General features: G+C 38.9%; 1 protein-coding gene across 1 annotated transcript in view; it reads right to left on the bottom strand.

The window, feature by feature from the left end:
* The window catches only part of LOC149165913 (alpha/beta-Hydrolases superfamily protein), a 233,563-nt gene that overhangs the window by 144,658 nt on the left and 73,142 nt on the right, over nt 1-15,763 (bottom strand). Inside the window, exon 2 of the mRNA XM_089432419.1 lies at nt 2,637-2,952. Coding sequence (XP_089288545.1) covers nt 2,637-2,952 — 316 coding nt within the window. The remainder of the gene's footprint in view (nt 1-2,636; nt 2,953-15,763) is intronic.

Below are 15,763 nucleotides of genomic sequence, written 5' to 3'. Positions count from 1 at the left end.
AATGGCTAAAAGGAAATCTATGCATGAAAATAACACATCTTACAGCATTTCCACGAAGAGTAACACCAGCAGAAATTAACCCCAAAGTCTTTCTTTATTGCTCATAAAAAAGATTACAAGAGAGCTTTCACTTAGCACACAACTCAAAGATCGAATGATCTCAACTGACAAATGACCTCCTATTTAAAGATAAATCCTCCAATGGCTAGTTCGAGTGATCCTCGTCAAAGCAATCTCGACCGTTGATGAGGATCAAAATTTCTTTTAATCTCATCCATCGAAATTTTAAATTATTGAGGAAATTCAAATTTTTCAATTAAATGCATTTTAATAAATTCAAAAATTAAATTTTTGAATTAATTTCCTCAAACTTTTGACTTTGACTTAACCCTAGGGACCAAAGGCTTAAAATTTAGCAAAATAATCAATTAACCTTAGTCCTTGGACCTCTTAAATTTTAATTTTTAAAGAACCCACGAATTTTGCCTTTGGAAAATTTAAATTTACGTAGTACCTATAATTAATTAAATTTTTGGCTTAGGATTTTAATTAATTTTGGCCAGAAAATTTAATTGATTAACCTATGAGGGGATAAATTATTTTTCTAACCCTCAAGGCACTTTATATTATGATTTTTACATTTTTTACATCTCAAGGGAGAAAACCCATTTGCAAAAGACCCTCACAGACTACCCAGTTCTGCAACACCAAAATATAATCTAGCAGATCATGCAATTTGTAATAAAATAACCTAACCAAATAGTTAAGACTATTCTCAAATCACTTTTACACAGACTCAATCTATAACACTAGGACTCGCCTAAGATCCTGATGACGAAATTTATTACGGCTTTGGGGTAAGGCTAAAGGAAAACTCTACCGACCATCCGAGAATGGATCAGTGAAACAAAAAACTTCCCGGAATGTAGATCGTTACCAGAAAAATAGGTTTACCTAGGCAATTACATACATGACACAAATCTGCTGAGATTATTTACATCATATACATGCAGAATGGGTTTACATTATAACATAACAATCAGATTGATAATGATAGGTGGACGACGCAGACACATCGATCAGGTGCTATCCCTTTTGCGAAAAGAAGGGGTATACTGCTATGGGTTGTTGACACATAGTGGTCAACACCTAGCAAAGGAGAAAAGAATCCGAGTCAAAGGAGAAAGAAGACAAGTCGAAAACAAGAAGAATATTCCCCTCATTGACCAAATATTTGACTGCTACAGCTCGCACGTGTGGACTGTTTTTTGTGAAAGAGGCCGAAAATTTCTGAGGTTGTTGCAGGCTGAAGTTCAGCCCTAGTTGCAGATCCAAACTTCTGTGGTTTGACCAAATTTGAAGCAAGTTTGACCACGTTTGACTTTGACTTTTGAAGGTGACTTAAGGAATGTTTGACTTGGTATCTTGGTGGCAGTTTGGTATTGGTCTTGACTTGGATATCTCTCATTTTGATCTGACTCTATACGGAAAGGATTGCTGAGATTTCCCACTGTGGGTTTTACCAAGGTAAAATTGTGTCTTGTCTATTGTGCATTGTGATCTCAATTTCCTTGAACATTTTGAACAAAAGTGTAATTGCTTGATGAAGAATAAGTAAAAAGACTAAAAGAACAATAATTTTCACAAGTAATTACCAAGAAAGAGGAATTAAGTATTAGACTACATTACACTTGGTTTCTCAACAAATACCAACTATAATTTTACTAATTATTAAAAACAATAGTCTAATATCATTATTTCTAACCATAATAGATGGGAAGGTGAAGTCAAAAGAGAAAAAGGCTCTGCTAGGGTGAGCCTTAAGTGACCCTACGTGTGAGATCCTGCAAAGATTGAGAAACGTGGTCACATTTACTAGGCAGCTAATTGGGGGTACAGCCAGATCTAACAACTTATACTGTTGTTATCTGGCCTGTAGGGCCTATCTCAATTCTTGTCCATCATAAAGCTTGAGGGGGCCAAATGGCCACCCTACCATCTGATTTCACTCTGCAAACGCAACAAGGAACTCCTGCCGAAGCTCATGCCAGTGGTAGCAATGATGCCACCAAAGAGCCCTCGCAAGCTTGTTCTAAAAGTCTGCCATGATGCATTGAAATTTGAGATCCCCGCCAATGAGATTTCTGTTGAATTTGCTGTTCATGAATATCTTGTTGTTTGAAGATGTCAAAACCCGTTAGCTTATTTTGTAGGTAGAATCCCCCAACTTTGTCATTAAGCCCTTGGTAAAAGAGGCTAGGTAGCCATGTCTCTGGATTTGCAAGGCCACGAGGAGCATGACAAAACGATTTTTCAGTTTAAAGAGGATAGTGATGCTTTGGAGGTGGTCACGTGTGGCCATTGGGTGTGCTGCAATACCCTAGTGGTATTGAATGAATGGTATGAGAACCTCTCAGACGACGAGTCTGCTCAACTGCACTAAGTTTTATTCACAATTTTGCTAAAAATTACTTGGTTTTAGAATTGGATTCATGACACTTATTTGAGAAGAATCAAGATTGCTACAGTAAAACAGCAAACCAAGAAATTATACATATTAAGGGCAGACTATTAGATGCCAATAAAGTAACGCACATAAAATAAATGCATATGGTGGAAATGAGAAAGTCATGCACCTGACGACCTTAAAGGACCATCTGCTGCACTTAAAAAGTCTACTAGAAATTTTTCCATCACATCTGCGTTGTAATCAATGGAAGGACTATCAGAAAGGCCAAATCCAGGCCAATCAACAATTAAAGCCCGCCAATTTGTGCCGTCTTCTCGTGATAACAGATCTTCTGCAACTGCTTGCCATTCTTCTGTAGTACTTACGTCAGAGATGGTTGGGAGCAGAAGAATATCCTTGCATGGCCCAGAATTGCTTCCCTTCTGTTCCTCAAAGTGTATTTTAATAGATTTACTTTTAAAACTCCATGTCCACGTACCAGTCTGAATTACACAGATTACAAATGTAAAACACGATAAGTAGACCAAGAAAATGCATATCATTTGTCCAGCTTACTGAATAATCTGTTGCCTGTACTATTATCTAATGCCTACAAATGAATTGAGCAGTATGAACTTTCAATATTTCAGCTGAACCTTTCTCCTGTCTATTCATCAGCTTCACCTATCTAAATATGACAAAGTCAAAACTAAATCAGTTAACTAATCCAGCACCATTTTTGTACTTATATTATGCAACTACAACTAGATTACATCTTCAATTGAAAAATAAAAATAAAAAATCTAGGAACCAAAGAAGCATGTCTTTCACTGTTTTATTTAGGCCAAATATGAACTAGCAAATGAATCAAAGAGGTCAAATTAAAGAAAAATGGCAGCTATGATAAGTTAAGTTACATCTTGAAATCCATAACCATAAGGACAAAGCCAAACCCAACGATGTTCAAGATTAAGGGTTGTTCAGATCCCTTCCTAAGTATGATTCCTGGATTTAATTCCATTAGTATTCTTGTGAATAATTTCCAAATTATTAATTTTAAAACACAAAACATGAAAAGTTTAAAGAAATATGCAATTAGTTAGGATTGTCAATATCACCTCAAATCATATTCTAGGTTTTGTGACAGGTTATAATAACTTACTATTGTATCTTAACAATTGAATCTTGACACAAGTTCAAATGCAAATGCGTAGAGTTTGCAACTTAGGTACTCAGATGGGGGGGGCACTAAACTAAGTGTATACATGACAGAAAAAAAGCAGCATGTGAACACTACAAAAGCAAAAGAGAATAAAGAGGATCCAACTATAAGTGCAACAATAGTCAATTGGGCCTAACTTGGGTTACTGAAAGGAGTTTTATCCTCCCCACCCAAGATTAATTCTTCCAAGTAACATGTTGAGCTCTCAAAAGTATATTGTTGTATCGACCTTGAGCCCTGAAGAATCTGGTTTACCCTGGGCACCATCCTCAGACTGAGGGGATGTGTCCAGTTGATTTCCCCAAGATATGTATTTCACAAAACCAAAAAATAAAAAGTGCAAGAATAAATGTAATGCACAAAAGAGAGTTCACAAAACACTATGTGAATCATTTTTTTTAAATTAACCAAAAGCCAAAGAAAAACTACCAAGCAGTAAACTTAGAAAAAGTTGACAACAATAGGAAAGTGCTAGTTGTGTGGAAGAAATTTGATCCAATAAACAATTAGTTTCAAGTGTACAAGGAAGTGGTGCAAAACATTGTAGAATGTTGGGTGAAACATTGTTCTATTCCAACTAAACATCTAACATAGATCAGAGCTACATGATTGTAAAGATCAATTGTCCCACTCAAGCACCAATCGTCTCCACTGTGTGAGGAGTATAAAATTCGGACCCCATTTTGTTGGAAGAATTCATTGAACAATCGACTCTCTTGAAATTGTCCATCAAATGAGGGAAATTTTATCAAACCTTCTCAATTGTGAAATATATAGTTTATGTTAAACCTTCTTTGCTACTCCTAAAGAGTTAATTAGTCTTGCTGCAAGTATGTTACATTGTCTGAAAAGGAGTTGGGGGGTCTATTGCAATTAGTATGGTGTAAGGTTATGGTTTGTGTTGACCACTCCGTGTCAATCACCCTATAGCAGCATACATTTTTTTCAAAGCACTCTATCATGCTCAAGCAGTCAGAGATCATCATTATCTTTCAGTAGTTTGTCAAGTTATGTAAACCCAAATTCTACAACCCTGTGGGCCTTTATTGTAAAAATGATTCTAGTGTGACTATGAAGCCATGTAACACACCTAGGTAAGCTTAGGAATTTTCATCAACGAATTTCATCTTAGGGAGTTTTGTAACCTCAACTAATTATCTCTGTTTTTAACAATCGGATAATTAGTAGAGTTTTTCTCCCAGATATACTCCCAAAGCTAGGGTGGGATTTGATGATGATGTCTTAAGTGAGTCCTAGTGTATCAAGTCTATGTATAATTATCATACTAGATCATGTCTTGAGTCTCGCAAAAATTGGTGAAGTCTGATTGTCTATTTTTAATTATTAAAATTTCCAACTAGTCGGAAATTTAATAATTTGGATGTAAATTGTAAAATCAAATGTTTGTATAAGTTGAAGGGCGTAGAGTACTCATAATTAGAACCTCTACATCTCAACTTTGTGTTTAGACACCTTTTGAGGGTTGAAATTATGTCTATCCCCTCAAATTATTTTTATTTTTGGTTTTTTGACAAAAAAGGGCCAAAAATTAGCCAGAAAATAGTCAAAAAATTAAAATTGAGAGAAAATAAAATTCTTTCCAAGTGGAAAAACGAATTTTTGAAGAAGGTGGTCTTTCCTGAGGAAGAATTAAATTTGACAAACTCAATTCCAAGGCAAAAAAACCCACAAGAAATTCGATGGGGCCAAAAAATAATTATATTTTCAAGAAAAATAATTTTCTGGGTCTAATTGGTTGAAGAAAATTCGTGGGTCCAAAAGAAATTAATTTTTCAAGGTCCTCCATCAAGGGAAAAATCAATTTTTTAAGAAAAATTGAGCCTATGGACCAAGGTGGTTAAGTCAAAAGTGATTTTTTGAGGAAAAAAGTTCAAAATAATATTTTTTGGACCAGGAAAAAAGGGGTTTATTATGGAATTCGAATTTCTTCATCTAGATCAAGGGACAAGATTTAATTTTGGCATGGATCAAGCATCTAGCAGCTGTTATTCTCCAGGATCAAGTCAAAATTGTGCAACTTCTTGGACCTAGCCGTTTCCACTTGGAGGGGGATCTAGAACTCTCAATTTTTCTATAAATTGAGCCTGAGGCTCCTCATTGTAAACATCTTTGGACGGTGATCTGGCTCTAAAAGCTCTGTAAGAAATATTTCCTATCAATAAAATTAAAGTCTTTGGGGGCTAATTATGGTGTATCTCTTCAGCTTGTTGTGGTAAATTCTTTCTGATTATGCTTTATAATTTCTACTAGTGCATTAATTTGTTAAGTTCTTTAGCCATTTGGATTTATAGTTGCTTGTTTGCACCTATATTTGGGTTGGAAGCATTGTTGATTAGCTAGATTTGGTGGATTCTTGTTTGAATCACTAGATCAATTCGTCACCTTGCGACTTGCCCCTTTTGAATTTAACAAAATCTTTTAAGTTGTGTAGAAAAATCTTATTGGATCAGATGTGAGCATTTGAAGTGATTCTTGTTTGAACCCTCATCTCCTTGGCACACAACAACAAAGAACCCATAGTGGGTTTTTCCTAAAAGCTAATCATAAGATTAATTAAAGGGGGGGTTTCTTAGCCACCCATCTAAAACGAAAAATTTTATTTATCTTCAAAAAAAAAAAATCATTTCATTGTGCTATAAATCGATTTAATCTGCTATCTAGAGTTAATATTTTGCTACTTGAAGAATGGAGTTGGACTCATATTCTTCAAGATAGTTTTTGTACATATGTAAATATTTTTTCATTGTAAATAAATCAAATCATTGTGTATATTCCAGATCTATTTTGTATATATATATATATATATAGATTGTGTGGGGATTATTTGTGTTTTGTTCACAGATATAGGATCAAGATTCACCTTTCTCCTATTGATCAAATCATGGATAGATCTGGCTTTTGAGGGAAGGAGGACATATCGTTTTGAGGGCTAAACCCTCACTCCACCTTAGCTTGGATTACGAAACTCTCTTGTGATTTTTGGAGGCCGCAAGCCCTGGTTTCCAGCCTTTCCCTTGGTCGCAAGCCTATATAGTATAAGGCTACATCAGCTATTGAAACAAATTTTTAGTAAGGGTTTTAAGGATAAAATCTTCACACAAATTTTTTTTTGAAGGCTTCTTCACCCGTCCGCTTTGGTTGTAGGCTCTGAGATCACATAATTAAAAAAAAAAGAGGTTGCAGGCCTTTAAGGTCACCCAAACCCTTGCTATACATATACTTATCTCTGATCCAGAGTTTTAACTTTTAATATTTTTCTGAAGGTGTTTACCCACTGCCACAACCTGTTGGGGGTCTTTTACCCTAGCCACAAGCTTCTCAGGGTATCAAAAAATTTGTCTCTGATCTGTAAGCTGATCCTGGGCGATTTTGCAGTCATATACTTACATTTTGAAAAGAAATTTTTGTCACGCATTTCTGGGCTTAGATTAGCCTCTTAAGAGCTGATTATTTGAAATAATTTTTTGAGGGCATTTTGATCACAACCGCAGGGGGTATTAATGAAATATTTTGACGCTTTCATCATTCCACTAATGCTCTATTGGTTTCGCAGAAGTTTAAATATAGTGGTAGGGTTTTCAGTGATCATTTTCTCTAGGCCACAGGCCATAGAGAAAAGCTCTTTTTTCTCTTATAAAAATTGTTTGCTAACTTCCTTCATTTTGCAGGATTTGCATCATTTTTGGAAGTTTTTTTTGTTGAGTTTTTTGGCCCAACATCTTGCAGATCTAACCCTGTTGCCTTTGCCAGGTCGTGAGCTCCTAGAGGAGTCTTTTCAATTGGTGCGAAAAGTCCAATTTGAAGGAAGCCTCAACAACAACAACAAAAATGTGGTTTAAAGCCCTAAACCCTCTCGAATTCCACCATAGAGTACAACTAAAATTCAAATAATTTTTTGTGATCAAACCGGGCTAGGCCAAAAGCTTCAAGGGTTTAAAAAGAAAATTTCTTGTGTTAATATCTACCACTTGTTTGTTTGCAGAAGTTTCCAGTCATTTCGTGGAAAACTTTCATATGGCATTGTGAGAAATTTTGATACATCTGATCTGGTTTGTTTGACAGGACCCAGAAAACCTCTTGGAGACTGAATATTCATAAGTCCGTGAGCCTAGAAGACTGTTAAAATACATTTGATTCTCTCCAAAAATTTGGAGAGCCTTGAGCCTCAAAGCCCTAACAAATTCCCTAAAATTTTCTCTAATAAAATCTGATTAAATTTCAAGATATTTTTGGGAGCTGGCCGGGAGTATTTGTATTTCTATTTCTATTCTAGAACCTGACCTTTCAGTTTGCAGAAAACATTTTCAGCCAAGCCTTTTTTGAACCCTTTTTGGACCATCAGATTGAAAAGCTTGGAGCACTTTTACTTCGCAATGAGCATTTTCTGGATTGTCATTCATCTTTTATTGTGAAGGCAACAAATTTAACGAAGCCTAGATCCACTGCTTTGGAGAAATTTGCAATCAGATCATAAGTAGATCAGTTCATCATTCCAAGGAGATTTATTTGTTAGTAAAGCTCATTATCTTTGTAAGACTCCTTGAAAGAAGAGCCCTTCTTTTCTGTCTAAGAGGGCCTCTTCCATTGTAATCCTCATTTAATAAAATCATCTCTTCTCTTGAGGGAGCTTGGAATTTGATTCCAAGGCATCCTGCTCCTTATTTAAAGGGAGAAATCACTAACTGTCTAATTCTTGCTAACTTAAGATCTAAACCCTAACCTTTGCATTTTCAGACATTGCATCCTAATTACATTTAACTTGCATTCCCTAATTTGTTACTTGGTCTAATTGCAATTGCATATCTCGTCTTATCTAAGTAGTAATTTCTCATATCTCTTTTAGCAATCTCATCTGCCATCTTAAAATTGTGTTTTAAAGTTCTTACTTGTTCTAACTGCCTAAATAAGTAAAGAAAACATCTCATGAACACACTTTAAAGCATAGTGAGATCTTGCTCTAGCATTCTAATCTAATTGTCATATTACCCTTGCTTCATTGAATTATCATTGTTTCATTGATTATTGTGCAAGCTAATCATTGCTCTAAGTGATTATTAATATTTTGTGGATTGACATCCCCTTGTCGGAACATTGGTATCATTACATCATCGCGTTATAGTCTTAGTCTTGCATCTTAAAATTTATCTCCAAGCATAAGCTTAGTTGTATAGAAAGTTTAGAGCCACCTTCATCTAATTTGAGAGGCTAGACCCTTACTCAATGGTTAAAACAAGTGACCTTGCAGTTCTCTTTCGAGCAATCCCTTGTAGGAACGGAGGCACTTGGGTCGTTAGAAGCAAGAGGTATTGTTAATAAAGCCTTAGCTTTCTTCCTTGGACCTTCTTCCTACAACCTTGCTTAAGACTAGTCTTAAAACAATTGAGGAGAGGGTTTTCATCTAGATTAGACATTTTAAATAAAATCAACCAAGACTTTGCATTTGACCTAGTTTAGATTTGCATTTCATCTGTCTAACCTCCTCTCTTGTGGCATACTGTTAATTTTAAGTATTATATTTTCCTTCCAATATCACATTGTGTTAAAATTGACAATTAGGGCCAAACTCCATGTGGGTCATCTTATTTATGGCAGCTGATATTTTTCTTGGACTCCTCTCATCGAGGGGTGTAGGATTGATCTAAAGATCACCCGATTCCGATAAGTATTCATGAAGTTATGAATTTATTTGTGTTATAAGACAATTCGTCAAGGTCGGCCAGCAACCAAATAACCCACACATGTGCTCAACGTTTTAGTATAAAAGGAGATGACTTGATAAACATTTAGACACACACTTCACTCTTGATTTTCTCCACTTGTTCTGGGTTTTAGTGGAAGAGAAATCTAAGAGAGGAAGCCCTAAATGCAGAAGGTAAGGAGCCCAAGTACAAGCCCTAGACACAGTGAAGAAGGAGGGGTACTCGCTGCCCTATACATTGGTCTCTACAAGCCCTAGACACAGTAGGGAAGGAGCCCTAGCATGAAGTTAAAACGTTGTCCTAGATGATCTACGCATGACCTAGAGGAGATGCCCTAACTCCTAACACAGTTATGGAGGAAAGGCCTAAGTGTTGTCCTAAAGGGGTCATGACACCTAGCCACAGTTAAGAAGGGTTAGGTGCCCTAGGTAATGAGGGATGATACACAGCGATCCCTTACGCTATCCTAACATGGTTGTCTAAAGCCTAGCCACAATTAGATTAAGAAGGCCGAGGAGATTATGGGACAGTGTGATGTGGAGGAGATTAAGGAGGTCGAGCAACGAATGTATTTGAGGATTGTTCTCTCTTGTAACAGGTTGTGTAAAGGGACCTTCCTATTGTGACTAGGCTACAGCTAAGGCAACATTCCAACGAGGGTTCCAAGGGTCATTTGTGAAGGCCAAGTTGTTGTTAGGAGGGTCGAGTTACCTTCCTTGAGGAAAAGGCGAAACTACCGGAAAATCCGGAAACGCCGGAAAAGCCAAAAATATCGAAAAAGCCAGAAAAGCCGAAAAAGCCAGGAAAGACGAAAAAGCCGAAAAAGCCGGCACTGCCGGAAACACCGGAAAAGCCGAAAAATCCAGAAACGCCGAAAAAGCCGGAAAACCGAAAAAGCCGAAAATGCCGAAACTGTCGAAACTTCCGAAAAAGCCGGAACTACCGGGAACTGCCGAAACAGCCGGAGCATCTATCTCCGAAGGAAGGCAACAAGATGTCTGAGATCATGGGCAGCATAATAAGCAGCATGATGATATGAGCATGCACAGCATAATGATGCATGATGATATGAGCATGGGTAGCATAATGATGAATGAGATCATGAGCATGGGCAGCTTGATGATGAATAAGACCATGGAAGATGCAGCATGATGAGCAGCATGAAGATGAGAGCAGGTCAATCATCAAGGTTCAACACATGTGACAGTACAGCAAGGTGTCACACGGTAATGTGCAGCAAATAGACGAGATGCAGCACTATGATAGGTGAACGAGTCACCTTAGAGAATCAATTGAAGCAATATGTCTTCAACTAATCTCATGCCGATATCAAAAGTCAAAGTGATTGACTTCTATTGTAAATGTACTATCTCTCTCACTTTCTCTGCTAAACTTTGAAGAACATAAAAGAAGAATTGATTTGTCCCTGGCTATCGCCACATCTTGTGTCCTCTTGTCTTGGCTTGTCTTCTGCGATTTATATTTATGTTCTCTCTGCAGTTTACTTATGTTGATGTGATTGCTAATGTGGAAAAGAAATTGAAATAAATTGCTCTAGCATAGGACATACCTAAAATTAACATGGTTTTAGATCTAAGGTGAAGACAATGCCCAAGCAAGAGTGAAAGAGCAATCACCAAAGACAATAGGGACAAGACAAAAGGATCAATGGGTTCCACATCTCTCTTCTAAGTTCACAAAGGGTGAAGTCAAAGCAGAACATATTATCAGAATGGCATAGCGGAAGTTTCTGATGGCCCATCTAAAGATCACTTCATTGGGAAGTTCGGATCTAAGGGTGGAAGGAAAGGCGGATGCCTTGGTTGCAATAAGTTCGGCCATTATGTGAAGGAGTGTCCGAAGGTAATGCAGGTCATCAAGGAAATGGTCGACTCTTCAAAGAAAGCAAGGAACCCCGAATCACTTTTATGTACCTGATCGCAAGAAGAACCTGGTGTCCATCTCGGAAATGGAAGTCAAAGGTTTCAGGGTGGCACTCATCAATGGAAAGGTACGTGTTTGGAAATAGAATTTTCAAAGATGTTTTTGAGTTCAGGGTTGTATCAAATTGCAGGAAGTCCACTGGGGACCATGTCCATTGTCACGTAGCACCGAAGGTCTGTGAGTCAGATGGTGACAAGGATGCCTGAATTCAAAAGGAGCATGAAAGTACATGTCTGAGATGTACCGAAGGAAAATCTTACAAGGGGACCATTCCCCTCATGTAGCAGGTCCACGGGTCTGGAACAACCCAAGGGATCTGATATTAATAATCAGGAATCTCGCATATGCAGGTGGAAGAAAGCCCTCTATGGCTTGAAGCAAAACACCCTGGGCATAGTATGAGAGGATCGATAGTTGTCTGGTAAAGCCGAGATTCACTAGGAATGAAACGAATCCAAACCATCCGAAGGTTGTGGATGATAGACCTCTCATACCAGCACCTTATGAGGACGACCTACTTCTAACAGGTGCAGACCCTAGCATTTGCAGAAGTAAGAAGGATTTGGATTCCAGATGTGGAATGTTGATCTGCAAGCCTGTGACTACCTCGAGGATCTTAACTTTCAGAAGTTATATGGTAGTGATGTCGGACCAGATTTGGGAAATGCCTCTGAATCTCATAAACTCATTCGCGTTGATGTTCTTGGTGAACTTCCATCTGGACATATATTTTGCAGTTAGCATGGTGAGCTCATATTTGGTTGAACCTCACTGGATTGGTGCCAAGAATCTTCTGAGATGTCTTCGGGGCACAATCTCTCATGGATTGAGATACACTGCCGAAAATATGAAACTGCATGATTATTCGAATGATGATTGGGTAGGCAGTGTAGAGGATCATTAGAGCACTTCTTAGTGTTGTTTCTCTTTAGATTCTGCTTCGATATCATGGATGAGCAGGAAGCAGAAGTCGGTTTTTATAAGCACCGCTGAGACCGGATACATATCTACGAGTATGATCTCGTATGAAGTTGCCTGGTTGGGGAAGCTCTTCAAGTGAGTGTTTGTACCACTGTGATTCTCTGTGACAACCAGAGGTGGGATTCGATTATTGAGGAATCCCGTATTTGACGATTGCTCCAACAGATAGACATCAAATACTACCTTATCTGGGATATGGTAAGTCTATGAGCAAGGAAGCTCCATCGCTATGAGATGATGTACAGGTCGCTACACTTTGTCTAAGCCTCGGAGGAAAGATCAAATCTGTGATTTTCCGAACGACTTGGAGTCGTCAAGAGACCCTTGTAGAAGGGTCCTGCATGTTGTATACATTGAGCTCTGGGAGCTCTGGGGGCTTGTGGTTCTTACTGGAGCAACATACGACCACAGGGTGACTCACCCTCCCCTGGTGGTGCGCACTAGGACAGGATGATTTGCTCTCCTGTGGACAGGATGATTCGCTCTCTTGTGGACAAGATGATTCGCTCTCTTGTGGGACAAGATGATTCGCTCTCTTGTGGGACAGGATGATTCGCTCTCCTGTGGATAAGATGATTTGCTCTCCTGTGAACAAGATGATTCGCTCTCTTGTGGGACAAGATGATTCGCTCTCTTGTGGGACAAGATGATTCGCTCTCCTGTGTAGCAGGATGATTAATTCTCCTATGAGGTCTGGATGATGTGTTCTCCATGACGATTGTGTAGCAGGATGATTAATTCTCCTGTGAGGTCTGGATGATGTGTTCTCCATGACGATTGTGTAGCAGGATGATTAATTCTCCTATGAGGTCTGGATGATGTGTTCTCCATGATGATTGTGTAGCAGGATGATTAGTTCTCCTGTGAGGCCTGGATGATGTGTTCTCCATGGCGATTGTGTAGCAGGATGATTAGTTCTCCTGTGAGGCCTGGATGATGTGTTCTCCATGGCGATTGTGTAGCAGGATGATTAGTTCTCCTGTGAGGACAGGATTGATTAAGTTCTCTTGTCGAGGCATCCTACCCATGCAGTTTGGGACTCATGGGAAGTACCTCTCATCTGATCAATGATCAGGGAAATGAGGATAGGGACCATAGTAGTTCCGATGGACACATCGCTGTATCTACCATACTCCCTATGCTAGGATGACCTTCATTGGGACCATAGTAGTTCCGATGGACGCATCGCTGTATCTACCATACTCCCTATGCTAGGATGACCTCCATTGATCTGGGATCAATGATACTGTCTAGGACCAGTGGTAGGAGTTGTACCCACTATGACACTGACTTTGGGTCGGTTTGGACTGGTCTGGGACCAGTGGTACATACTCTGAGACTAACTTCGAGTCAGTAGAGTACTGGTCTGGGACTAGTGGTAGGAGTTGTACCTACTATGACACTGACTTCAGGTCAGTTGAGGACTGGTCTGGGACCAGTGGTACACACTCTGAGACTGACTTCGGGTCAGTGGAGAATGGTATGACACATTCTCGATCATTTCTTTTTCTTCATGGTTCAGCAGAGCTAAGTTGAGCAGAGCAGAGCCACTAGAGCTGAGCTGAGCAGAGCCAGCAGAGTCAGCAAAGCTTAGCAGAGCAGAGCAGAGTCAGCAGAGCTGAGCAGAGCAGTGCAAGGCACTAATAGCAGAGATAGTACAGTTGGACATATGGATCAGCGGATGGAGTTCTCCCTAGTTGAGAGGGAGTGTTAAAATTGGCAACTAGGGCCAAACTCCATGTGGGTCATATTATTTATGGCAGCTGATATTTTTATTGGATCCCTCTCATTGAGAGGTGTAGGATTGATCTAAAGATCATCCGATTCCGATAAGTATTTATGAAGTTATGAATTTATTTATGTTATGGACAAATTGTTAAGTCGGCCAGCAACTTATGTAGGCTCAGAAGCCCAACAGTCATGTCTATTCAACCTCTATGTTTTAGTATAAATAGAAGAGGACTTCAAGTCATTTCTACACACACTTGGATCTCTTCCTCTCTCTACTTGTATTTGAGTTTTAGTAGGAGGAGAGATCCTAAGGAAAAGCCGAAAAAGCCGGAATTGTCAGAACTGTTGGAAAAGCCGAAATAGCCGGAAAAATCGGAAAAGCTGGAACTGCCGGAAAAGCCGGAACTGGCGGAAAATCCGAAACTGTCGGAAAAGCCGAAAATACCGGAAAAGCCAGAAAAGCCAAAAAAGCCGGAAAAGTCGGAACTGCCAGAAAAGCCAGAAACGCCGGAAAAGCTGGAAATACCAGAAAAGCCGGAAAATTCGGAAAAACTGGAAAAGCCAAAAATGTTGGAACTGCCGGAAAAGTCGGAACTACCGAGAACTGCCGAAACAGCCGGAGCATCTGTCTCCGAAGGAAGGCAGCGTGATGTATGAGATCATGGGCAACATAATAAGCAGCATAATGATATGAGCATGCGCAGCATAATGATGCATGATGACATGAGCATGGGCAGCATAATGATGAATGAGATCATGAGCATGGGCAGCTTGATGATGAATAAGACCATGGAAGATGCAGCATGATGAGCAGCATGAAGATGAGAGCAGCTCAGTCATCAAGGTTCAACACATGTGACAGTACAGCAAGGTGTCACAGTAATGTGTAGCAAATAGATGAGATGCAGCACTATGATAGGTGAACGAGTCACCTTAGAGAATCAGTTGAAGCAATATGTCTTCAATTGATCTCATGCTGATATCAAAAGTCAAAGTGATTGACTTCTATTGTAAATGTACTATCTCTCTCACTTTCTCTGCTGAACTTTGAAGAACATAAAAGAATAATTGATCAAGGGTTTCCCCACATTGGGGTTTGTCCCTGGCTATCGCCACATCTTGTGTCCTCTTGTCTTGGTTTGTCTTCTGCGATTTATAGTTATGTTCTATCTACAGTTTACTTATGCTGATGTGATTGCTAATGTGGAAAAGAAATTGAAATAAATTGCTCTAGCATAGAACATACCTAAAATTAACACTTTCCTTCCCTCCAAAGCCTTTTGTATGAGTACCAAGCTTTGAGAAGAATGTTTTGTTGGTAGCAATGGGTATTTTGGAAAGATAGCGAAAAACCAGAAGCAATGTCTGTGAAAACATCTGCCTTTGCTGATAGTTTGTGGGACAAAGCCACTGAGATTGTCAGCTTCACTGAGCCCCTTGTGAAAGTCTTGAGATTGATGGATGGAGAGAAACCTGCAATGGGATATATTTATGAGGGCATGGACAGGGCCAAAGAGGCCATCAAGACTTTCTATAAGGGAAATGAATCTAAATATCTCCCTATATGGCAAATTATTGATTCCAGGTGGGACAGGAAACTACATTCACCATTGCATGCAGCAGGAGCATATCTCAATCCGAGCTTATTCTATAATGAGGGGTCTAGCATTCAAAGAGATCTCGAGGTGATGAGAGGTGTCATGATATGCATTGAGA

This window comes from Pinus tabuliformis, chromosome 5_1 (assembly GCF_031772625.1).
Source record: "Pinus tabuliformis cultivar Carrire ecotype Pingquan chromosome 5_1, CPIR1, whole genome shotgun sequence".
Lineage (NCBI taxonomy): Eukaryota > Viridiplantae > Streptophyta > Pinopsida > Pinales > Pinaceae > Pinus > Pinus tabuliformis.
This window is presented reverse-complemented; position numbering and strand designations above follow the sequence as displayed.